The sequence below is a fragment of the Opisthorchis viverrini genome, assembly GCF_000715545.1.
Source record: "Opisthorchis viverrini unplaced genomic scaffold opera_v5_56, whole genome shotgun sequence".
In the NCBI taxonomy this organism is placed as follows: Eukaryota; Metazoa; Platyhelminthes; class Trematoda; order Opisthorchiida; family Opisthorchiidae; genus Opisthorchis; species Opisthorchis viverrini.
In genome coordinates, this window is record NW_008751713.1 from 461787 (window position 1) to 487151 (window position 25365).

General features: G+C 43.8%; 1 protein-coding gene across 1 annotated transcript; it reads right to left on the minus strand.

Moving 5' to 3' along the window:
- Positions 1-4763: 4763 nt before the first annotated feature.
- T265_13332 (hypothetical protein) lies at positions 4764-9247 on the minus strand (the record flags this gene model as incomplete). The annotated part of the gene is made up of 2 exons (XM_009168406.1): positions 4764-5157; positions 8982-9247. Coding segments are annotated over 2 exons (660 nt in total), but the record flags the coding sequence as incomplete, so codon positions are not given.
- Positions 9248-25365: the final 16118 nt, after the last annotated feature.

Here is a 25365-nt window from a genome sequence, read left to right on the forward strand (position 1 = left end):
ATTCCTTATGTGATCACTGTGATGAGTGATTTTTTCAGGCCTTTATACGCAACTTCACCTGCTGATCCATTCGTTGACCCGAAAAACAGGCTTGTCTTGAAAAAAGTCACATTAGAAACAAACTAAGTCGAAAAAAATTGAAAATACAGAAAGTTGCACCACTATTCCATTACATTGAATTTTAATCTAAAAAGTAGCCTGGAAATGAATTACGGTGATTCAGTGAATAACTCATTATATACTAGCTCAAGTTTATCATCATCACCTGGTTCAAAAGGCACATTTCATCAACCAAAACTAAGTTTCAAGCTCGGGACAGAAGTACTTCAGTAATACAAACGAATAGACCAGATCCAGGAAAACACTAGAAGAGTATAGATGTGAATTCAAAAGAGCGGAGGAAAATGAGAAGACTCGAGAAGTGATGGTGATGATGGAGAATATAAGAGAGGAGTTCCATGAAGGAGAATGCTGCATTCAGCGCTGATCTAAATGAAGGATGGATCTTCACAAAACCGGGTTTATTGGCTGCACAAAAGATCATAAAGGACGAATGGAGGGCGATAGCAGATACAAAAAGAACTACTTTGGTATATAGAATAGGGTGCGGAAAATCAGAGGGAAGAACGACGAGCATTGACTGCGGAAATACACTGAAACGCTAGTGCGAATAGAATCGAAAGACCAACACAAGCGAAGCTGTGTGGCGTGGCCTCGGGTTGATCTTGTTGATGAGCTGTGGAATGTGGTTATAGTCGTCAAGGCAAATTACTGACCGAACCAAAAATGCCAATATAAAATAAACATGCCATGACCCAGCTTCATATAATCTGCACAAGTCTGGTAAAAGTGACTTGGTTCAACGGTATCGGGGCAGTGTTGACACTCATGCCTCAATGCCGAATAGTCACAAAGTTTATTTGTATTTTGTATTTGACGTAAGAGGATGAAGTGGATAAGGGAGGGACTTACTTCTAGCCAGTCGCAAGCATTCTGAGGTGCATATACCTCCAAACGCTTAGTCAGACAATCTATAAAGAAACTGACAGCACGAACGCCACTGGCACCGATTAGCCGCCATTTCTTGCAATGTATCCTGCCAAGCGCAGCGGGGACCTCATCCTAGAGCGCATTAACAACACCCAGATTCTTCGTAACCTCTTTCAGACCCTACTACCAGGTCAGACGTTGTCCACTTCGCAGTCTGCGCAGTTCTGAAGGGGACATGTAGAACAGTACTCGATTGTCTCGAGTTTCAGCACCGTACCACCCGGCAGTTCATTGCTATGGAGTTGTTCGCGACTGAGCACCTTCTGTACAATCAAATACCCGTTTTCTGATTACGTCGTTAAAGTCTCCGGCTCCAAAACACTATTGAAACTTTAACCGACCAGTGAGCCTAGCCTTTCATTTGGAAAAGGACTTCGGTGAGAGTTACCTTTGTTTTAAAATTTTAACTATTCAACGTGAAGACCTCTTGTATCCAGTCTAAGTTTTATCTACTAATACACTCTCCGACTGCCTTCAAATCCCTTGTGGAAGAGGCCACGTACTTTTTGTTCGAAAATATTCATTTAATATTTAATATTCATTGGACTTTTACGCCAGAAAAGCGACGCAACTCACAACCACCGACAGGCACACACCCCTTTTATTTAAACAACTGACGGAGGGCAAGCATTTGATATTCTTCTAAGTGCACAAACATCCTGTCAATGATACCAATGATATCCCTAATTGCGTCCTTTAGCGCTTTGTTTAATAGAGCCCACGAACACCTTCTAGCGGAAAAGAACGTTCAAATTCCGAACGAAGCGATCCCACTATTGGTGGTTGGGGCTTGTACTATGCATGCCCAACCACTGTCTGCTGAAGGAACCATTGTTTTCTGTTCCGAGTGGCTGTTGGAGATAGGTTCGTGGAGGACAGACCAAGACACAGCAAAGTGAAATGAAATCGGTTACTGCCAAACAGAACGCTGTGGAACATTCGCGCTTTGCTGGCGGGGGCTCACGTGATCCTGCTTGCAGTCGGCTGGACACCTTACACGACATAGCATGCAACCGGTCCCGTTGGCGCGCAAGCTGTCGTTTCCTAGCCAGGCTGCCTAGCTAAAGTTCGTCTGTGGTTGTGCGCTGGGCTTAGGTCGGGTAAAGTTCGCAAATGAAACCGGTTTGATTCAGCTGTTGGCGCCATGCTCCAACACGACGCGCAGATATGTTTATTCTGTTACTTTTCAAAGGTGCGTGCACGTTGTCCTTAAAGACTTATTTGCATTAAGTCGATGTCATTGCCTTTTCTTTCCGCTCTTTACTAAGGCTCTCTCCTATGGTTGTATGGATCCAAATACTTACTGGGCGCTTGACTAATTTAGGAACAAACCAGTCAGTCCGTTTGATCAACAAGGCCATTTTTGAGCTGCAGTGGACTAAGTGGAATTCCGACTGATGCTTAAAATTGTGTCCTACTACGCAAATAGCTCACAAGTTTGGACGAAAGCACATCGTAGAAATCACGAGATTATCAATATCTTTCCCATAATCCAGTTAAGGTTGAATTTTCACTCATCCTTCACACCATGACAAACGCATGCGTAGGTAACACATTTTTGAGAAAAACAACAAGAAACTGAGTGTAACGGCACCCATTTGTACGCTTCACGATATTTCGAAGTGTTGGTCTTATTCTCCACATTATCCTAATTTGAATATTCTTTCATAAAAAAATGTGTGCCTATCAAGTAGGCATAAACTTTAGAAATTATTCACTTGCATTTACTTGTGTTCTTGGGCGCCTTACTTCAGTGGGTGTATGTATTTTCTCCTTGACATGGTTGTACGTTATACCAGTAAACTATCATTTTAGCCGAAAAGTCAACTCAATTTCACCAGGTCATATTTACATGATTACCTACGGCTGCAAAAATAACGAAAAACACCCGGTTGTGGAAACTGTTTACGTCGAAACCGCAGTTGAAGAAAGCTATGGAACACAAGTAAACAGTCTAAGGGAAGACTTGTACCAGATTATGGAGAGCGACGTGGCATTCTCTAGGTCAATGCTACGAGAAAGAAAACTTTCCAGACCACGCGGAGGTGAAGGAAAGAAAACATTTTGAGTCATTTTAGATCCTCCCCTGCGCAGGAAAATCTAGGCTCTGCAACCGGGATTTGTGCAACTGATAAGTAGTGCCATATTTTGTCTGTGATTAAGTTAGTCGCGTTGCCAATAGGTTGTCTGTGGCCTAACAGCAAAGCATAAAACATCCACTTATACACCAATTTCCTTCCAATAATCACTCATATCCAAATACCGGTAGCAATTTGGCTCATGAGATTTGATTAGGTAGAAAATTTCACATACCTGGCCCGCAAGAGATCCCAATGGTGCCAGATGTCATCAAGTAGATCTCAAATATTTCCGTTCAGTTATTTTGAAGGCCGGAAACATCTGTTAACTTCAGGGTGAATGCAGTTGGACCAGAATATCATACTGTCAGTCTCCTGAACAGATCCTCTCCTCAAGTGCCTCGTAGGTATCGGTATAGCTCTGGTGGCGTGCACAACTATGACATCCAAACGAGCAAAACACTAGGAACTTCCAACTAAGTTGGATGGCAAGTGGCTTAACAGAACAGCGTATATATANTATATATATACAACGAGACTGGGCAATAGAAACCAATAAAATTGTAGTTCACAGAGTGGGTACCTAAAACTGGACCTGCCTTGGTTGTAGATAATTTGTACGAAGAAATGCCCTCCGGGAAGATGAAAAATCACTCTGACTATCAGCTGAGCGGCAAACAGTGACCCACAGATGACGGCCTAGAAGAGTAAGCAGATCATCATGGAATTTCCCACCCGTTACCTATCGACTCAAGCCTACTCTCCCGGGTGGCGCTTTTTGCGAAATTTTCATTTAGCTGACTGATGAAAAGCAACTGTTGTTCAAATTCGAAAGTGTTGGGCAACTGAAAAAGAATAGTCTACGATAAGAGTTTGAAGAAATTACAATATGAAACACAACCGACCAATGGTGTTATGAGCCCTGTTGCTGAGTTGAGGATAAATATTATTTAATTCTCTTCGGCAAAAAATTAGTGACACGGATACCGTTATTTTTCAAACGCTAACATATAAATTTAATCTTGAATATTGTGGCCTAACTGAGGAATACGGAACAGCTTGCTTAACCGAAATTCACAGGTTTATGAATGTAGCAGCACACTACGCAGCACGATATGAAAGCCAAGAAGGAAATGTCGTTGCACTTCCTGGAATTTCTTGTTCTCACAGTTCAATTTCTTATGTTGATAGTATCTCCTTTGAAGCTAATCTATGGGTGCAGACGCCACTGCAGTGAAACGAAGGATTGAGACCAGGCGCCTTAACATTTATCTTATCAACTCCAGCTAATTGATTCGATCGTTCAATTGTTGCTATTTCACATTTCTTATGGGCCCTCTGAGACAATACCATGTACATGGTGCCCAACATTTCGCGACCGAGCAGTTTCCTCTAAGCGCTCACTGAGAATGGAGCACTTGCAGCTGTTCGGCGGCTTGACTGAGTGGCTCCCGTCATTAAAATAACAAAGTCACAATATTTTAGCGGAAGTCTGCTTATCACAAGCAATAAAAGCTCTATCTGCCCCAAGAATTCGAAATCTACAAAACACAGAGCTAACTTAAAATACAAGGCCTAGTGGCACATCTAGGTTGGGAGATTACATAAAGTGGCAACCAAATGGAACAACTCACGGGAAGAAAGCACAGCGTCTACATTGTGTTGACTTTGGTCGTTAGTCATAGGGAGAGTGCAGCCAATTCCAGAAGTTTGAAAAGTCGAGACCGAGGGACATGTCTTTACTGCAAAGGTGCTATCTTGCGCACCTGGTCCCGTCGGGAAAGTTATGGACGGTGTAAATCTCCAATAGGATGCTGTAGATTCAAAGTCTGTCTCCACGGTTAATGGACATGTCAAGGAGAAAGGGTTCAGTCGGTATGATACAATATTGTAACGACCCGCTTCAGTTTCGTATTCCTCTTCTTTTTTTGGAATACTCGGACTGCCATTCTGGGGGTCTTGTGTCATCCAAAGTCGTTCCGGTTGCTCTACCTCTTTTTTTGACGCTTGCTGAAAGCCATTGCAGTGACTGGAAGGCAAGATACAACAGAAAGACTATACAATTTGGGCTGATCAATGGAATAACGCAAGATGTGTTGGTTCACTGCATGAGCTTATAAAATTTTGAACATCAAGTATAATAGGATAGGGGTTACGCTCCTTTGAGCCTCTAAATTTTAACACAAATTGACGGATAGACGCCCATGACCATCGTGCAATAAAGGGCTCATGCAAAGCCGAAGTTACAGCCGCACATAAAAATGATGATTTAGAGGTCGGCTGTTAGACGGGAGTTTATCTATTTCGTTTTTGCATTTTGACAAAACTGAATTTGGATGTGCTTCACTTTTTGGAGCTCTATGGAAACGTATGGAAGTATTTCGAGGCCATAAAGATCTTGCCCCATTCTCGAAGCAGTATTTAAAGTTTCTCGGCTTTTTGGATGATCTCAGACCCAAGATTTATACAAATGTAAACCTCCGCTGTTCACCATAGTATTCACACGAACCGCTTGTACCACTAGTTCATCGAGGATTAGAACGTATTTATGTTCGTTTACTCTAGTTGACGGTCTAACTCAAGGTCATCGAAAAATTTGCCACGCCAGACGACTTCTATACCTTAGCTACGGGCTTGAGTCGCACGCTGCAACTGATCGTCTAAAAGGGTTATTTCATGCCTTCTCGTCCTGCATACATACTACAGGTGGACGCCGAAACAATAAGGTAACGAAAACACTTGGGTGATGCTATACTGTGGCAGATGCAGTATTAGACTGATAATACAAGGAAAATGGCGGAATACACGATACTTCCACCATAAAAAGGCAATTGGTAGCAGATTCCTCCATCATTGTTAGCCTTGTTGATGGCTTACAACAAGTTCTTGTACGTTTATCTAGCAAACTTGTTACCTCGGGTCCACATCGGTGACAAGGGCTTGCGTGTAACACAAGCAGGTTGGCACTGAAAGTTTGTTGCTTTCCTACGATGTGCGGTCCTCCAGTGGTTGGAGCAATTTCGACCAGCAGATCTGATCCATATTCAGTCATATTTATGGCGAATATGCATGGCGAGCGTCCTGTGATCGTATCTTCACCAACAATAATCGTTATGATCGCAGAATAGGCAGTTTATCTCTTCATGTACAAGGAGTGATAACTGAGGGGCACAGGCCGTTCAATATTCGCATACATATACAGAATTATTCCGCGGCTTGTATGGCTAACAGCTGAGCTTGAGAAAATCAATGAAAACGAAATTGGCTGAGGGCACGCTTGTATAAATCGAGTCTTAGAACGGTTTACTTTGTGTCAGTAGTAAAAATCCATATTCTGCAACCAGGGAAGTTTCAGACTATTGCTCCTTCTATAAGTACTGCGGAGATGTCCAAATCTACTTTTAGACTTTATCGTGCAGAGAAGAAAGCACCATATACTTTAAAGCTGGAAGTCACTTTACAGTTAAGGCGTCCCTATTTAGAATCGTCGGTAGTGCGCTACTGAAAATTCTTCAGGATTGTCCGGAGTCGTAAACCAACGGTGAAGGAATCAACACTAGAACGACTACGTCGTCACGCTTGACGGAAACTGATGTTCGAAGAGAAGTATCCACAGCAGGTATCATGAATGCTATCGATCGCCTAACTGGTTATTCCTCATATGCTGTTGTAAGCAGTTGCCCCATCTTTTAGCCTTGACACTAGTTTGTAACCAACTGCAGTCAAATGCATCTGCAGTCTTCAACGATTATCACTGAAAATAAGAGGACGTTGGCCTCAAACTTCACAATTAGAACTATTCAAACATTAAAACGCAAGAAAAATACCCATATGACCGCTGATTTGATTGATTTCAGTTCCGCTTTACAGATTAACCTTGCGAAGGCCGAGCTAAACGAAACGGTCTGCATTAAAAGCCACTTAGGAGTTCCACGGAAATGGTTGAACTGATTTTTAGGATGAAGACACGTTTGGTCAGAGCAGTTCGAAATTTCTCGCTTAACAATTGAACCGTACTTTGTCCTTGGGATTTTCATAAAATTGAGATCATCACCGCAGTCTAAAAGTTACTACGTTTCATGTATTTCGTTACTCAAATCTGAACAACTAGCTCAAAAATCTACTTCGCTGCTTGCTTTGATTCAGGGAACATCAATAACTGATACGCTACTAATCAGAATGGTTGCTGACTGATTCCGTGGGTATGCGGTCATGAGAAGTGACACACGGAAGAGCCACATAGCTTTAATGCCATGACATGTGGAGATGCAACAGTTAAGGGTTTTAATGCGAACCGACAAACCTGAACAATCTTAGGAGGTTACGGTCACTGCTAGCAGCGAATGATGCATCGCTTATATTTTTACGGTTGGGTGATGATAACTCGTTTTTTCTTTGAATTTCGAGCCTAAAAAATCGGGAAAGCCTGAAGTCGACCATCTGTAGGCCACAGATTCGGTTTGCAGTTTGCAATGGCAGTTGTACTTTTAGGACATCTTAGTTGGCACCGCACATTTTAAGTGTAAATAACTCTTGAAGAAACGCCAATCAAGAGTTTGTGGAAAAATCCTCCATGGCGCACTACCGGTTTCTCGCTACATTGAGTGGTTGATGGGAACTTGGGGACTGTAGCTACTTGATGAGGCTCCAGAAGGGCGAAACCGGTTGTGGGTTGTCGAATAGTTTTTAGAAGCCCCATTGATAGTGTTCTGTCAAGAAAATATACCGCGATATCTCGAACTCCGTACCAACTGAAACACGAAATGATCTTGGTGCAGCACATTCGGTTGAGGGGTTCCCCTGGGAATCAACTGAATCCCAGATTTTCTCGCCTTCTGGTTACTTTACCGCGGAATATCATTTTACGCCTACTTACAATGCAGAAAAATATTCTGTGTCGATCACCTGCCGCACACAGCATCACAATATCAGTGAAATTACCAGTGAACTAACGAACGCTTTCATAAGAAATTCGAAAGGCTTATAGACCCACTCCTCAGGGACAGTCGATTAATGTGGGATCTGAAACACCAATTCGAAGGGATACAATTGTCATAAGCTTAAAATCTTGTGAAAAGTTTACTCGCGTTATACGGCTCAATAATAGAAAGCAATCTACAGACTTACGTTGATGCACAGCCTTACCGCCTCCCCCAGCAAATACGCAGGAATATTTGTACGGATCGCAAGCCCAATATACACTAGTGATGGTGTCTAGATGAAACATTCTTATTTGCTTGTCCAGATGGGCTTCAGATTGGTGCTCGACACCTCTGCAAAGGTGCTTAAAAACATCTTGCTATCTATTAGGATGAAAGAGAACCACGATGTCGTATACCTTTATTTGGGCTAAGTACATCGACACATGTGTGCGGCTTTTGTTGATGTCTTGTTCTTCTATTCGATGGTGATAAAGTGTAGAATGCTAAATCCCAAATTTTAGAGGCACGAAGACCCGATTTACCAGCAAATATTGAGTCATGCATTATTTATTCTAGTGCTTCAGAACGACTCAAGCTCCGTTCAGAACTGTTACAATCCAGCAAGTTCGAGATTTTGGAGTTTTACAGTTTTCACTGTAGTATACGACAGCGTCATCGCGCTCCCTCAGAGAAGAATACTGATTTGGCGAGTTCAGTGCTTTTATTGCTAGTTACACATTATCAGGTCTAAAGAATTACCCAACCAACTACAAATTACCCCTGGACCGATCGACAGTGATACACAGGATGAGGCTGCTTTTCTGGTATTATCGTAGGGTTTTGCATAAACGAAACGCGGAGATAAAACTTTGAGATTTCTCAAACAAGTCCCCGGACCATGACACATTTAAGTCAATGAAAAAGTACAAACCTTGTTGGCAAAAATTGGCCTCTGCTTCTGGGAACCGATGAAGGTGTGTCATGAACGTGAACCGGGCACGAGGGATTTTGTCCTTCACAAAAAGAGTCTTCCGCAGTATTCACAGTCTCAACCAGCAGAACAATTTTTGTACTTGGAAAACGCAACTTCACGCTAAATAGAACGTCGCTTGACAAATTTACGGATAAAATACCTGTCAGGTAGTAGGATGGGTTCTTGATTGCTCGCATGGAATATGTTATTGATAAATATTCCATTCTTGCTAAAACATCTCAAAAACAGTTCACTATGTATTCTTAATAGTTCGAGGTGTTTCCTGGATACGTGTGCTGAATCGTCTATGGCAACATCGAGTGGAACACGACCTTTTCTTCCAACAGTTATCTGCTCCTTCTCGGTGAAAACGGTCAACTTCGGCCCAGTTATTTTTGTACAGATTACAGGATTCGCGGGCATGGACAAACACGTAGTGTGCTGCTTTGGTAAACGGCTTTTCGTAGGCCGAGTTTTCACAGAAAACTCTGCGGATGGAAAACAGAACGCGTCTTACACAGAGCAAAATTTACACGGAATACTTACTTCATAATCACTTGATCATCAAAATTGTGCATTAAATCCTCTCACTCACAAGAATACTATCCTGTGAGCTTAATGACTTACCTACGCGGCCCATGAATGTAATATGTTTCGAGATATGAAGTGCATTAGCGTGGTCTGATGACTGAATCAGTCCGTTCGTGTCAAACGACGTGCAGCAGGTTTTGGTCAAACAGAAGTGACAAGGAACTTCCGATGGTGGGGGTTGAGTCCGAATACTATTAATGAAGGGACAGTGATGACATTCTTGGGAGCTATACGTTTTACGAGGGCTAAAACAGTCCACGCTAGAGAGGAGACAATAGGGTGCAGCGAGAATATTACTGTTCGTCACTGCATGACGGCAGATGCCAGCACTGTAAACTATTTCGGCTTGTCTTTGGTCTCAAAATCAAGCGAAGATTTCTTGGAGTCCTACTGCGCTTGATTCGATCACATCACTTTCTTTAACAAGCGGCATGAGTAGTATGCTGCACACAGGATTTGATATCCATCAGCAGCTAGCACTAACCTCTCGAGAAAGCTCAATGCTCATCGATTCGGATGTGTGCGGCAATCCCTTTTCACAAGGAAAGTTTCTGAACCAGTATAAGGTACTAGGTAGACCTTTTTTTGAACCAGTATAAGGTACTAGGTAGACCTTTAATTAACCTTTAAACAAGCTCAGGTGGCCAAAATAACATTCGCGCCACTAATTGTCAGATATGTCTGCAGAACTAGTTTTTCAATTAAGATGAACTTCAGTTGGTATGAGTAGGGACTCCGTTTATCTTCATTTTTCTTGACTATAGTGCCCCGCAAGTCTCTCTTCAGCATCACTCATTTGATTGCCCATCTTTTTCACTTAATTGCTCCTTTTTCACCTTATGAAAGCTGACGGAAAGGACAGGGATAAGCTTGGTAAAGACAGTTGTTGGCAAAATCTCAGCTTAAAAGCTGCTCCGTTTTTACGGGCATAAGGAAAATCCGCATCATCCAAAGAATGATCAATGTGACTCTAAGCCCAAGATGTACATCAGATCAACCTGATACACCCAAAATATGGATAAGCGTAGTCTAAAGCATGGAATCAGAGATCGAAAATTTTGTTTGTAATCTAGAAGGCCGAGGCAGTCGTATGGCATGCAGTGGATGTGGCTTAGAAGCTCCTGGATTTCCTCAGTGGCGGGGCGTTGTGCAAGTTCTGGTATCCTCTGATCACTTTGAGTGAAGGACTTTGTGCTTGTAATATGTATCAAAACTTGCCATGATGTATTACACGATTTGAATAAGAAAGCGTGATTTGAGCTGCTTGATAGGTCTCTGTATGGATACAAGGTTCTGCTAAGCTGCGTCTGCTGATTTATATCGCTGGGTTTTGTTGTACGAATGCCTATAGCAGTAGCACCTTTTGGGTACTATGAGGGCTAGGGTACTGCAAGGTTGCCCAAGCCTAGACAGGGGAAGTCGAGATTCAGAGGTTGGATCCGAACCATGGATCTTCCAGTCAGTAAATTCGAGCTCCAACCACAGAGTCATCTCGCCCCCGACTAGCTTTAGAGCCCTCATAGTTTGTGGGTTGAATCTTATATTGGCTTAAACAGTTGGGTTTGAGACAAACAAAAGAAAACATATCTACTGGACACACTGTGTCTGTTTTGAACCGATTGTGGCCGTAAGGCAAACAGATTTTCCTCCAGAGCCTCGCCAGCAAACCGTTGGTCCGGGGAGAATTGAGAGATAGGTGAGCAGCGAGGCCCCACTAGTAGCCCACGTAGTACTTTACTTCAGCTAGGTCAACGACCGAAAAGCGTTCGACAAAGCACAACAAAAGCAGCTTTGTTCTGCAGGTAACAGCGGAAACACTACAGAAGAAAAACTATGAATGTCGTACGTAACTATAGTTTTGTATACGGAACTCGTATCTTACACTGTTAGAAGCTCTGGAGGAACCAAGCCCTCAGCCAGTTTTTGGTTACGTCTCTCTTTTCAGTAAATGGGTTGTCAGGCAGAATCTTTGTTTCCAAGCTCCAGTGTTTGGCGAGGGGCGTTTAGATCCAGGAGCAGCGATAGATTGGGTTAATGGAAGTAGATTGCTTACACAGGTTATTAGCTGTTCCTTCCGGCGTGTCCACACAGGCACCTTTGGTTAGATTCGCAGAGATGCCATGTTTCACCTTTCCGAGGTAGTTGACGTTCTGGTGCAGGAGACTACGTTTCGCTGTAAATTTGGCCACGAGAAAATTCTTCTGGTTTCCTTCGTACTCTAGAATAGAGGAAATGCGTAAATACCCCGTCTCTATGCAGTGTTGTGTAATTTATTTCTGGTGACACCGCGCGCTCTACCGTCTGAGAAGTCATTTCTGATCACGTACGTTGAGCTGGTGGATATAATAGTTACTGCGGTTTCAGAAGCTGAGCTGGTGATAGTCACGGTCCGACCTGTAACCTTTTCTGATGGCGGGTTTCGATTATGATCCATTCATTGATTCGTGCAAGACCCTTTTAAGTACTTTGGCTTCAGGTTTGGTACGAATTGTAAGGGAATCTTACCCTTCTACACAGGTCAATTAGTAGGAAATGAAAACCATATTATCAGTGCATCCTAAAGGTACTATGTGTTTGATGGCTTCTACTGGTAACTCTTCGGTGACCACAAGGGGGAAAAGAAAGGAAGGGTTGTAAAGCCTGAATTTCAGGCTAGCTGCTCAATAGGTCAAGCAAAGCGTTCGTGAAGAAAGTGTCAACGGACCAATAGCTCAGGAGAGGTGACATCTTATAGACCGACATTATAAGAATATGGGTGTGGAAGAGGCATGAGACATCCTGATCCGTTATGAATATAACCTCATCTGAATAGTTGCCCAGAGTATCGTAAACCAGTGCTATGAGACAAAATTTTTTACTGTATGCATGTAAGAGAATCGGCAAGTAAGCAGGATCACAGAAAGTTAGCGTTGCGGTAGGGGATTACTTCGCGCCACCGATCTCGTTTGATCGGTGAATCGTGGATACAGACATTATGTGCCGTGGACATCCGTTACGGCTGTAAAGCCCCAGAGAGTGTGTAGCGGCGGTTGACTACAGCATGCTTGCTGCAGGGTGCTTGGACGTTAGTATACCTGCAAGTGAAAGGCTCAGGGATAAGGACCTATGTAGGGAGTGAGTGTTCTTCTCTAACTTGGGACGCCTCCAAGAAGTTTTTAAGTGTGGTTTCAGTGAGTTGTCTCGCTGAAAGGAACGATCAAAGGATGCATCGGTGCCATGTGCTTGATGCGCACTGCCATTGGTGAGCAGTAGTGTTCCTTGCTGCACCTTGCTTGTGGTGTAGATCTGCGGATGGTGTACCACACAGCGAGAACCAGAGTGGCCACTTGTCATAAAGACGAACAGCCTATTGCTTATGTAGTCAACTGACACTTGAATGAGGAACATATCAGCAGTGAAGACATCGTTCGATTTTAGGAGCTTCTGGACGTGTTTTCGCTTGTTGCAATCACGAGCATAGTTGTCTTTTCTGACGGGGTTCACTAGTTTCATAGTTCCTTTCCTGTCACGTCTGGTTACAGTTGGATTCGTTGGCCTTCGAGCGATTGCATTGATTGATGGAATGTGAGGATAGAAACGCATGCAGTCCCATTGCGGATAAAGATGTCCAATAAACCTGTGTCAACCTCCTTACTGCATGCAATAGCCTGGACTAGTGGAAAGGGTAGAGTTCGGATACCGCATGATCCTATACAACCAGGCCGGTTTGAATGAAGCGTTCCGTTTGCTGGCATAGACTTGTATTGTGAGCTTTATCTATATACTTAGGAGCGGTGACGAAGGGTGCGGATGGCTTGGGCGAATAAGTAAAAATAATCTTGGGATTTTATGGGCTTCTTTGTTATTATACCACTGCTTTTTGGGGTGTCAATGCTTTTGAGGAAACTTAGTTCAAGGGACCGAAACGCTCGGTGATAGACAGGCATTTTGGTTTGTTGGTGAAATTGTGACTCTTGGTGCCGATTATTTTACTGATCAATTGTAATAATTTTAGAAGCTTTTGATGCTTCTGTTCCGTTATTATTTCCTTGGAAAGCAGGGTACCCCACTGTTACTCGAACTACAAGGAGGTTGAAAAGGAATGCCTTATCAGGGAATTCTGTAGACATTGAAAAAAACCAAGAGTTTTCATGTACCCAATCTGTTTATCGAACTGAGCATAGACTAGTGTAGACTGAAAGAAGCCATCTCGCAACGTAGGGGGAATCGATTCTCTTCACATCTGCCACAGATTGGAAATTTTTGATCCAACCTGAGTTGAACGATTGAATAATGGTTGAATGCCCCTCAAAGCAACCGATGAGTGGGGAAAAAGGTATCTTGCAGACAAGCGTACTAATGTCCCTTCCGATACGTACCCTGTGCCTGCCGCCACGCAAAGGAGTCCTCAAGGTCAAAAGACATAGGCAACGAGTAAAGTATGTATTCCGCGTCAGCTCGTTTCTTCACAAATAGTTATTTCATTCCCAGTCCCACCGTCGATTACAAGATAGGGTTCATCAGGGATTGCAGAATTTCTGACCTCAAGCTTCTCGCATCCTGAAGACGGCAATGTATGTAAGGGTATGTAGGTGTATAAAGGCTACACAATACATTGTTTTAAACATTATTTGAGTTCTTTTTGGTGGCTGCAAGATTATGTCGGGGGGATGGAGAAGTTCACAAACGCCAAGAGCGGAGGAAAAAGTAGCGTCTTCACTGTAGGCCGCTACGCAGATTCCTAGTCTTCAGAATGTGATCATAAATACTTTTATGTTCGTAAGGTCTAAGAGAGTTCTGTATAGAAGGATGTGGTTTTCTAAGATTCTTAAATTAAAACTGAGGTCCATAATCAGCCTCTGGTACGTAACTCAATGGCGGTTGAACGCAGTTAATCATTCAAGTGACCAGGTACCTGATTTCTCTTTCAGCTTGCATCAACACTTAGCATTCTAAGCCTGAGCCGACGTGTGGTCTAATCCAGACACCTACACGCATTTTAGATCCGTTCCTCGCGTGAACCCAAAGGTGTCACTCAGAGAACTGAGGTGCTTTCAGCGTCGGCGGTCATCTTTCGTCACTGAACTATATACCCCAGGTTCGCTTGGATGGGAATCCTGAGGTCACATTGGCGGCTGGGTTCCCATGTAAAGGGCATTGCACAGAAAGTACGGACGTGTGTTCCTTTGCCCCACGGAATGAAAGATGTTGGTGGGTGGATCTTAGTATAGAAAAAAAACATTCCTAAGGGGACCTTGTAGCTCTCAGTAGCTCTATGTCGCTACAAAATGGATTTACTACTGCCGGCAGATGGTTCGAGAGAGAGAGGGTGAGCACGCCCCCCATCACAGACCCATACAGAAGGTAAGTGGCAATATTCCAGGTATCGATCTGCGTCGACCGCAAAAATCACTCGAGATCTAGAGTCGACAGGAAGATTGAGTGGCCTGACCGTTCCAACTGGAGCCTGCTGGTGCTATTACCACAACCTCGTAAACAATTTCTCGTTATTTCGTCTCATACAAATTGGACCTGTACTATAAAAACGTCATTTTCGACCGTATAATTATACATAGTCGCTCAAGGGCGCTTTATGCATCACTGATTTGTGTCGACAACACTCTTATCACATGCATGTGGAGACCGTGTAAGTCGCCGGGGGTTATATTTAAAAAACGCTGCACCTTAGGCGAAGACGGGGCTTATACTATTACCACAACCTTGGAAACAGTTTATCGTTAGTCCGTCACATACAAATTGGACCTGCACGATAAATACCTCATCTTCTACTGTACAGTTATGCATATTCGCCGAATGTCGGTTCACTGATTTGTGTCAACAACTCTCCCATCACACGCATGTAGAGACCGTGTAAGTCGCCGGGGATTACATTTAAAAAAGCATTAAACCTTAAGCAAAGACGGAGAGCCACTGGAACAAGCACTTAAAAACGCTATTGCAGTGCATATAAGCCAAATTAAGGTTCTATTTATTATTAAAATCCTACGGAGCCTTTCATGAACTCCTCATAGGTCACAAAAATGAAGAATCGAAAAGTTGTGGTAATATTGATATTCCCAAACAACTTCAGTCGCAAAGAATAAGTAGGCAGTGAGGAATCTACTTCATATCGGGATTAGCACGAAAACTGAGGGCTAGTGCGCGCGACATGAGCACCATGGTCAAATTCGTGCGACTTTCCTGAAGGTCACAAAAGGCCGAGTCTGCAGTTCACTGGTTTCTTGTTGATCCAGAGTGGTTGCAGGCCTTTGAGAGATTTACACCTCCACCTCAGATATAGGTGGAGAATATCAGGGCTTCAGAATGGTTACAAAGTACTCTTTATGTCATTCTGAAACGTGGTTTAGTAGCTGATGCACAGACACAATGGGTCTCTACTGAGACGGACTCACGGATTGACCGATGATTTGCCCAAAATTCCCGGGTTGGTTTTGTTCTTGTCGGTCAGTAGTTGTCGTTCACCTGAAAGGCACAAGTGAAAAGAGGGTGTGGCACTGCTCTTTATGTTCTCAGCGCGAGGCAGTATGCTTGCATGTGCGAGGATTCGCAAAAATAAATGTTCAATAGTGCTTAAAAGTGAGTTCTAGAAGGAACGTGGACAACCATCGGAGGAAGGTCATTCCGCGCAGCCACTACGAAATGAGAGGAAATTTCGTCCAACGAGTGTGTGCGCTTATAGCTTGAAAATCTCATCATTTCCCCGCCGTGTCAGTTGGGTCACTGATGAAAATCCTGCTGGCCAAGCTTTGTTCAAACAGGGCATAAGTGAGAATTAGGTCCCCCCGGAGGCGACGATACTATAGAGGAAAGACGTCGAGTACCGCGAGGCGCGTTGCGTAGCCCACGGATTTGATGCCGGCAACAACTTTTGTAACGGCTTGCTGGATGCGCCCAACGAAGATGACGTCTTTCGTGAGTCCCTATTAGACAACTCAGTTGGCGTATTCAAAGAGCGCCCTGGCATAGGCCCCATAAATTATTTGAAAATTCATGCCAGTAATACGGGAGAAGCTGCGTCGATCATCCGTAGAGTGGCGAACGCCTTTTGGGCCGATTTCTCATGGTACAGCGAGAAGGACAAGCTTGAGGAAGCCCAGATGCCCAAACCCTTTTTGGCGTCTATCCTCATGATGTTTTCTGGGCCTTTCTCATCAGACGAAAGTCCGATATGGAGTGCTACCAGTTAGTGCTGTTAGCTGCAGAATACTATCTTGCACTTTTAAGCGAGATATTCACTCTTCTACTCTAAGAAATTCTGGTGACCAGTTCTAACTACTAGCCACCTAGCCCAGAGTCCTTTCCAAATCAAATCAACCACTTCGCCACTCATGCTGAGAACCCTATGTGCTTATTCAGGGCTAGGAGTGGGTGTGTTTGACATGCACCGCTATTGACTAAACCTTGATTACCACCGTCGGCTATGTCATACTCCAGCGAGAATTGCTGGGAATCGGCAACTCTAGATCCACTGTGGGAAGGTCGCTCAAGCTAATCAGTTTGTAATTCCTTGACTCGCAGCCCTTGTAAGCCGTTTCGTCTTTATAAGAGTCATGTTCGAATGCCTTAGTTACTGGGCCTTAAAGACTGTTCTTCATGAATCGACGCAGCAGCCACAGAACTACATACCCAATACTTTTGGAGCGAATTTATTCCTGTCCCTTTGGTAACTGACACGTAAGGGACTACCAGATATCTATTGCGAGACTTGCACCTTTCTATTTATGCAAACACCGCATATTTTTCGGGCGTTTTCATGGTCGGTGACGCCCGTATTCACATTTTACGGGTTGCTGCGTGACCCGCAGTGCTCAATTATAGTCTATCTCCAATAGTTCAAGAATTCTGCAAAAAGAATTTTTTGGGAAATATTTGACAAACCTGTAACCTGTACAATTTAGAAGTATAAAGTGCAATTTTCACTTCCTCTTCAGGAGAATTTCGACTGCGCGTTTTATCCCCAAGTCCTCAGACGTGGAACACAAGTAAAGTAATAATAAATTGTCAGATAAAAGCGTTTTTTCATCCTCGGTATCCATTTTGTTGTGGTTTGTTATGTATAAACAGATTCCACTTCATATTTTACATCCAAGTTCTGCTACAGAGCCACCAGCCCACCATATTTCCATACTTATGATGGAGAAATAAAAAATTGCCGGTGAAAGTTAGATCCCTCCCACTCAGTGAGTTTGGATTGAAGGGATTCACTGATTTAGATGGCGGAGAATCAGTCAGCCGTCCACATACTGTCCTGCCCTGACGATTACCGGTTACCGTTGCAGCTGATGCCAGATACTGCAGAAATTACCCACTGTGACACGTGTCCTCAAACTTCGGAGAACCTGCTGGATGGAAAATTTCCTTACGAAGGAGAGCATGGGCGTCAGTCAGCACGTCGTATTCGGCTTTATGGAGGTCCGATGACTGCCTGTTTTGCTACGCAGGGTTGAAGAATTCGATATCGGGGGACCATATTGTGAAGATTTTTCAAAGTTTTTATCATACAAATAATCAGGAATTTACTTATTTTAACCCACTCCGGTGACACTGCAATACGGTGGTCTAGACCATTTATGCATCGTCCCTTTTTGCAGATCCTGAGGTACATTGGTCCAAGGTTTGAATCAAGCTTGACAGCTGTCCCGTCACATGTTACTCAGAACTGTGCCACTTGTGTTCTTTCATAGCTTTTTGCTTCTACACAAGCACGTTGGAAAAGACACCATTACAGTGCTGGGAACAATAAATACTCCAAATAATTCTGCATCAAGTTTGGGGATGCGCTTCACGAGCGTAAAATTTTGCTGCAATATTCGGTGGGCTCTGCCTGAGCATGAACTCTACAATTTAATGTTTCGGGAAAACATGCCAAAAAGGTGCACCTAAAATTAGGTCAAAAATTCGTGAACAGTGCGTCGCCTTCAAATTGTATGAAGTAACACGCCGATGATTTGAAACACATCGAAAGTGAATTTACTGAACCTGTGTTGTTTTCTGAAGTTAAGAATTCTACATGGAATTAATGAGTTGCAACTGAAAATTTCTGTGGTGTGCTCATCGCTTTTTATTGAGTGATCCAACTTTCAAGGTTATCAAACACCGATGACTAAAGAAAGCACTAAACCAAACTGTGGATTACCGTAATATTATATGGTACCCTTGAAATCGGATTTGACTTTCGAATAATTTCTGACGTAAATTGGACCCGAGAAGGTACTTGTATCATGTAGGGATCATTTATACTAGTCCCACGTATCGAATCAAATGAGCTGATTCGGCTCAATATTGTTTGTAGTGAGTTCGATTTCAACCGAACATAACGACCAAGGATAACAAGATGCTTTGTGCAATAACGATGTGACTATAGATCACCCTGAGTTATGTCGAGTGTAAGGTACGCATAAATAGCTGAGTGACTATGCAGCGTTCTCAGATGATCTGTATGTTAAATACAACCATCCTGGTGATCGACCATTTCCATTGGGATGCGTAAGGTCGCTGTGTTCGATGGCGCCATGCAAAAACTTTTCCCGTTTTCGCTTACCTTTTAGGCTTATCATTACTGCTAGTCACATACCCATGCGCGCCGATGATCATAATTATGCATAATACTAAATTCTACCGGCCAACGATATACCTTCTCACTTACAACCATGCGCACTGTCACAATAAAGAACCGCTGCCTCTGTCCAGGCTAAACGTTCTTATTTATTTGATGTGCCTGTATGGGCGTAATGGCTGGTTACTCGGGTTCAATTTTTTGGGGCGGCTTTCACGTGACGGAGATTCCGAAATGATAAATTTATAATCAACTTCATTTGATGGATGCCAACGGCAGAAGCTTTGAAGGATCTCATTTTTAAAGCTACGAGGGGTAACTAAAACAACTATATTAGTATTCCATGTCGATAGCAAATGTGTACGTGCAGATAATGTGATGTCCAGATCCAAGGGCGTATTATTGGATGCAATAAAAGTTTAGGCTTAAGAGAGATACGCGCAAGGTAGTTGCAAGAGTCTGCTCACTTTTGAGGCAAAAATGGTGCCCTGCTTCACCAGGATAAGCTTTCTGAACGCACGCAGCTACATATCCGGTGTCGTATTTGACACCTGTATCATATTTCATCTCCAATGATTTTCGTCCAACATGGAGGTAATGTATAGCTATAGAACGCCCGGATAAGAGACAAGCGTGGTTGGATCTATGCGAGATCTCCAGGTTATTGCGAAATATGCGTATGAATCAGTTACGCACACTCAACCGGCCGCGTCATCAAGGTGGGGATATACCAACTGTGGCCACTAATGACCCACAAAATTAGCGACAAATTTTTTCATGGGAGGCAATTGCCTCATAACGCCTTGCATGTCCAAAAATACCGCAGCATTGTGCCGCAATTAAGCACACCCTTGGCAGCCTACACCTCGGGCCGCATCTCATTCAAATCACCCAACAACTGGAGCAATCTAGCACACTCAAAGTCTTAAAGTACTCGCCTTTGAAGAAAGCATAAGCGACCGGTCGCCCGGTCACCCTATAGTACCTTACAGGGACTCGTACATCCAATATCTATGCCGTGAAAGTCAGGCGCCCCAGAGGAATGTACGCCGAGTGTCACGAGCGTTTGCAGCGTCCAGGAAACGTGTAAATTGAGCTATTTTGTTGTGTGCTGTAAAAACATGCTTGGCTCAACAGACCAGAGCCCATCACAAGTGCAGGGACAAAGTCGTGGAGTTTTACAAGAACTGGGGGGCTATTACCTCAGTGATAAAAGACGTAGCTATCGACCTTCTTAACGACGGAGTTCGGAGTTTTATCCGAGACCAGCAACAACCAACCTTCATCTGTCGTGCATTGCCGCATCGCCGATGAAGGGATATCGTGCTACTTCAAGACACGCTGTCCTCCTTCAACTCATGGCTTGTCAACTGTCTGTTGATGGGAGGCCTGTCGAAAAGCAACCCCTCGTGCGTCAGCGTTCACCAGGTGGTCAGGGGCTCTAATTTTGAGACCATTATACAGGCGAAGATACAACCTCGCCAAGCACCCAATTGATGGTGTGCTTTCCTTCATAAAAATCCGCCAAACTTGCTACCTGAAACGAAATGTTCGGCCTTGGCCTCGTTTTCTGAGATGCCTGCTTCAATGAAGCAATACCCTTTCGTACAAAAGTCACGGATAAATGCTCACTTCGAGCTCACAGGTATAACCTCTGTGATTTTTGATCATGTACTTTTTTAAATGTTCTCGAAAATATTGAACAAGCTAACCTTACCAAAAGCTCTTCCGCATTCTTAAAGAAAATATGACGCTTGGCCATGTCAATCTTTGAAAATATATAAATTCAGCTTCTAGAGAAGACTTTGAGAACTTTTAAATGATTTTCAGTAAATCTGCGACCATCTGGCGAATTGGACCTTTTTGAATAAATACCATAAAACGCTTGAAATTTGTTTGTAGAGTTCAGTGGCACCAGCGTTCGGTAGATACACAGTCGTAATTTGCTGATGGGCCGCAGTTTCGGATTACCTGAGCACTGATAGATGATGGGCTGGGGAGAAGCTTGTTCTTCTGCCTTTCAGAAAGCTTTTTGATCTCGTAGCACCACCCAAATGTGGACATTTCAGAAGTATGGGTGAGAAATTCGCCCCTCCCATCGCCTTTGAATTTTGCTCAGGTGGTTCCACTTGAAGTGACCTCATCAACCTGCAGATCCTGTCTGTTCGGTGTCACGCTTTCATTGTGTTCTCGGAATGGGCCTCCGGTCACATTAATTTTCCTCATTGGTGGGAAGGTAGAAAACTACATAGGCATCAGTAGGCTCGACTCGCCCAGTCCGGTGGGCATCTACTACGCACCTATCAACTGGTTTGTGTGTCAGATTTTCCTGGCTGGGCTAGCTTGAGCCTCTTCTAACAGCCGCAACAACGAAGGGTGTGATATTAAATAAACTTACGGTGACTTGCACTGTGGTCTCAAACCGATTTCAGGGTTTTTTTTGAAGCAGTGCGTATTTTGCGAGAAGCAAATCGCAGCTCAGCCTGAATTTAGCAGAATCTAAGTCGCAATAGTATTCTTTTGATTATATCCATTTTCGGCCTTTGGTGGCGAGATATGGTGGTTGTCCCGGGGTGGTGCAAGCAAGGGCCAGAGGATTTCAAGTGTATTGACGTTAAAACAGACTTGGTCATGCCAATTGTCTCCGTGTCTGGTGTGTTGGCGTTTTCGTCATTGATGAAACCAGGATACTTCATCATTCACACGGAGGGGGTGCAGTTTCCTCGGCACATCATGAAACCATACTTCCAGACGCGACCGAGCACGTACTTAAAGCGCTATCACAATTAGCCGGTTTTATACCCATGAAACGGGATCGGCTGAATATGAAGCGGCATCATAGGCAGCATCCGGTATCGCTTCCACTATCCCTTGAAATATAACTGGCACCTTCCTGACCCAAAACGCAGATGAAACAGACAAAGTTGGGTTTTCGTGATAAAACGTTTTCCTCGCCGACTTCCACCTCCAGGTGGGTATTGGTCGAAGCAATATTCGCAACACATTCGCTGTCACTCAGCTTCAGGTGCAAGTCATCTGAAACAGTCAGGGGGTACAGACTGGCGAGTGGCAGAGCTCTGAGATCGATGGAGGGGACGGATGATTTTACCAGCCTTCTTCCCGATTACGATCTTTGCGGCCCATGCCCAGTAGGTGGTCGGATGGCGAAAATCGGACTTCAGGAGTCCAGTTCCTGTTTTACATTTGACAAGGCTGCATACGGTACTGGGCTACGGAGCCTAATAGACGGCAGAGGGGAGGGAGCACAGCCAGGCTTTCGCTTTTCTGCATCATCTGAGCACATGGAGGAATATGGGTGCATGATGTTTCATTATGTCCCAAAGTAAACGCGCCAGAAATCGTGTTTCCTAGAGGACGCCTGCAAGCGCGGCGCGCATTAGTTTGCAAACTGAATTAATCGGCTTTTCCAGTAGATCCTCCTACTCCATCAGATCCATCCAACTGGGATAAAGCTTGAGGCATGAAGCAGGGTGCCTTGAGGTTCTTGCCCCGGGCATTAAAGGCTGTGAAGCAATGAAGCCTGCTAATGATATTATTTTGAGCCAAGAATCATTGCGCGTCTAATGTTCAGTTGGTTCCACATACCGCTTACTACTAAAAGTTCTTTAACTGGGCCACGTATATCCGTACCCCGTATCAATACGCTAACGAACAAAGACGTTCACACGATCTGTGAAAAATTCCTATGGTCAGCGTATCCAGATTTGAGTGTTTCCGCAACCGAGTTGGACAGTGATTTGTGAGGTGCACAGCGGTGTACCGGTGAAACACTGGCAAACTTGGAGAAGACATACTTATTTTTTCATGCTTAGCTTGAGGTAGCTGCAGCGGACATTTAACAGGGATCTTTGATCAACCAACACCTGCGACAGTTCTCTGAACAGCTCATCAGAGCCGAGGTCGCAGTTTGATTGGGGAGAATGAATTTTACAAATCGTTTCTGATATGCACAGCTAGTCAATACAGGGCGCAGCATTATGAAATGAATGCATGTTTAATAACTGCAGAACGGTATCCTTCCCAATAAAAATAATCGCGCTCCTTACATAAAATACATCATCTAGCCCACCGACTCCAACCATTTTCGATCACCATGATAACTGTATTAGTTGTTGCCTACCGTGCCTAATTGCCGAGACTGTTAGGCGCGCATCTGTGCCCGACGCTGATTGTGAGGCGCGCGCTATACGCGATAACCTGATCCAGTCGCCGACGAGGGCCCACAATTCTCATTCGTGATCGTGTTGTCACTCGCTTTGGCTACATACACTCGCTGCTCGACCCGTACCCATGCATGCAGCTGATTATGGGGCCTTTAATATACGTACTAGCCTATTTCCAAGGGCCATCAACGGCCCTTCGTATCCCTACATGCAATCCTTCTGCCTAGTCCATGCCTAAAAATGCACGATCACCCTTGGCATATTGTGCTTCTACTTATTGTTTACATCAGTACAAACGAAATGTGTTGTCAGTTCAGTTCTCGTTTTCAGGAAGCCACTTTTGCCGAACTGGATTTCTGAGGAAAAAATGTATAAGGAAGTCAAACTTGTAGACACAAGCAGCAATATCAATAAAAAGACAGATAATTAAACAAAGTTATAGTGGCTAACTCATGAAGTGCCAAATAAATCATGTTATGCACGATTCTTGGGTAGTGCTCACGCCAAAGCTGAAGTCGTACTGCTACAGAGGGAAAACTTACCACTTTGACACTTAATCCTTTTGGCAATAATAATGGAGCCACGTGTACATCGATGATTCGATTGCGGGATTCGGCGATCATATTCATTACTGGACACTGCAAGATTAGGCTAAAGAAGGAGGTAAACTAGTCAATCATAAGACCAAGTAGTACAGACTTGAATCACACGTAACATGGGCCACGTGTTTTTGCAAACGTGCGCCCATGGACCCAACCACGGAGGAGATCACGTGAGTCGGCGGGCCATTAGTGCCAAATCTGCTCATCTAGAGCATCAAATAATGACTTCACTTCACTTCGGTTCTGTGATAGCGATTGCATGTGGCTAATAAAACTTTGAGCTCCTCGTCATCATAATTTATTACTATTCAATACTCAAATGCAGTGGGGGTTTCAACAACTAGGTACTCCTCTGCGGAAAAGCGACTAGCTAATGTGATTTCGTATGAAAACCGATTTTTTGTTATTTTTAGCTTCCGGCTGTGCGTATAAAAGCTTCAACATCTTGTGCAAACACATGTTGAAGTTGATCGCCATTTCGAGCTATTCGAAAACTTACTTGACACTTAATCCTTTTGGCAATAATAATGGAGCCACGTGTACATCGATGATTCGATTGCGGGATTCGGCGATCATATTCATTACTGGACACTGCAAGATTAGGCTAAAGAAGGAGGTAAACTAGTCAATCATAAGACCAAGTAGTACAGACTTGAATCACACGTAACATGGGCCACGTGTTTTTGCAAACGTGCGCCCATGGACCCAACCACGGAGGAGATCACGTGAGTCGGCGGGCCATTAGTGCCAAATCTGCTCATCTAGAGCATCAAATAATGACTTCACTTCACTTCGGTTCTGTGATAGCGATTGCATGTGGCTAATAAAACTTTGAGCTCCTCGTCATCATAATTTATTACTATTCAATACTCAAATGCAGTGGGGGTTTCAACAACTAGGTACTCCTCTGCGGAAAAGCGACTAGCTAATGTGATTTTGTATGAAAACCGATTTTTTGTTATTTTTAGCTTCCGGCTGTGCGTATAAAAGCTTCAACATCTTGTGCAAACACATGTTGAAGTTGATCGCCATTTCGAGCTATTCTGAGGCTCGATTCTACTTGTCATATCGGTTTATGAACCATCATCATCCTTCTCCAGCCACTCAGTCAGTCAATCGGGATAGAGCCTTGAAACAAAAACCCCAGTGACATCGATTAGCAGCTATATCTTGCACCAGGACCAACCAATCGTCGACAGCACCCAAAAGTTTCGTAATCTGCTTTATACTCCTCTGCCGGCTCAACGGTTAGCATACGCAGTGCGTGAGTAAACCAACGCAAGATTTTCGCCAATAACATTTTTCAAATAATCTCCGTGGCACAACCAAAAACTCACTTTACGATCGCCCAGTTACGGATTCTCCGTCGCAAAACCACACAAGCTATGACTGAAACGTTGGTTGTCGAA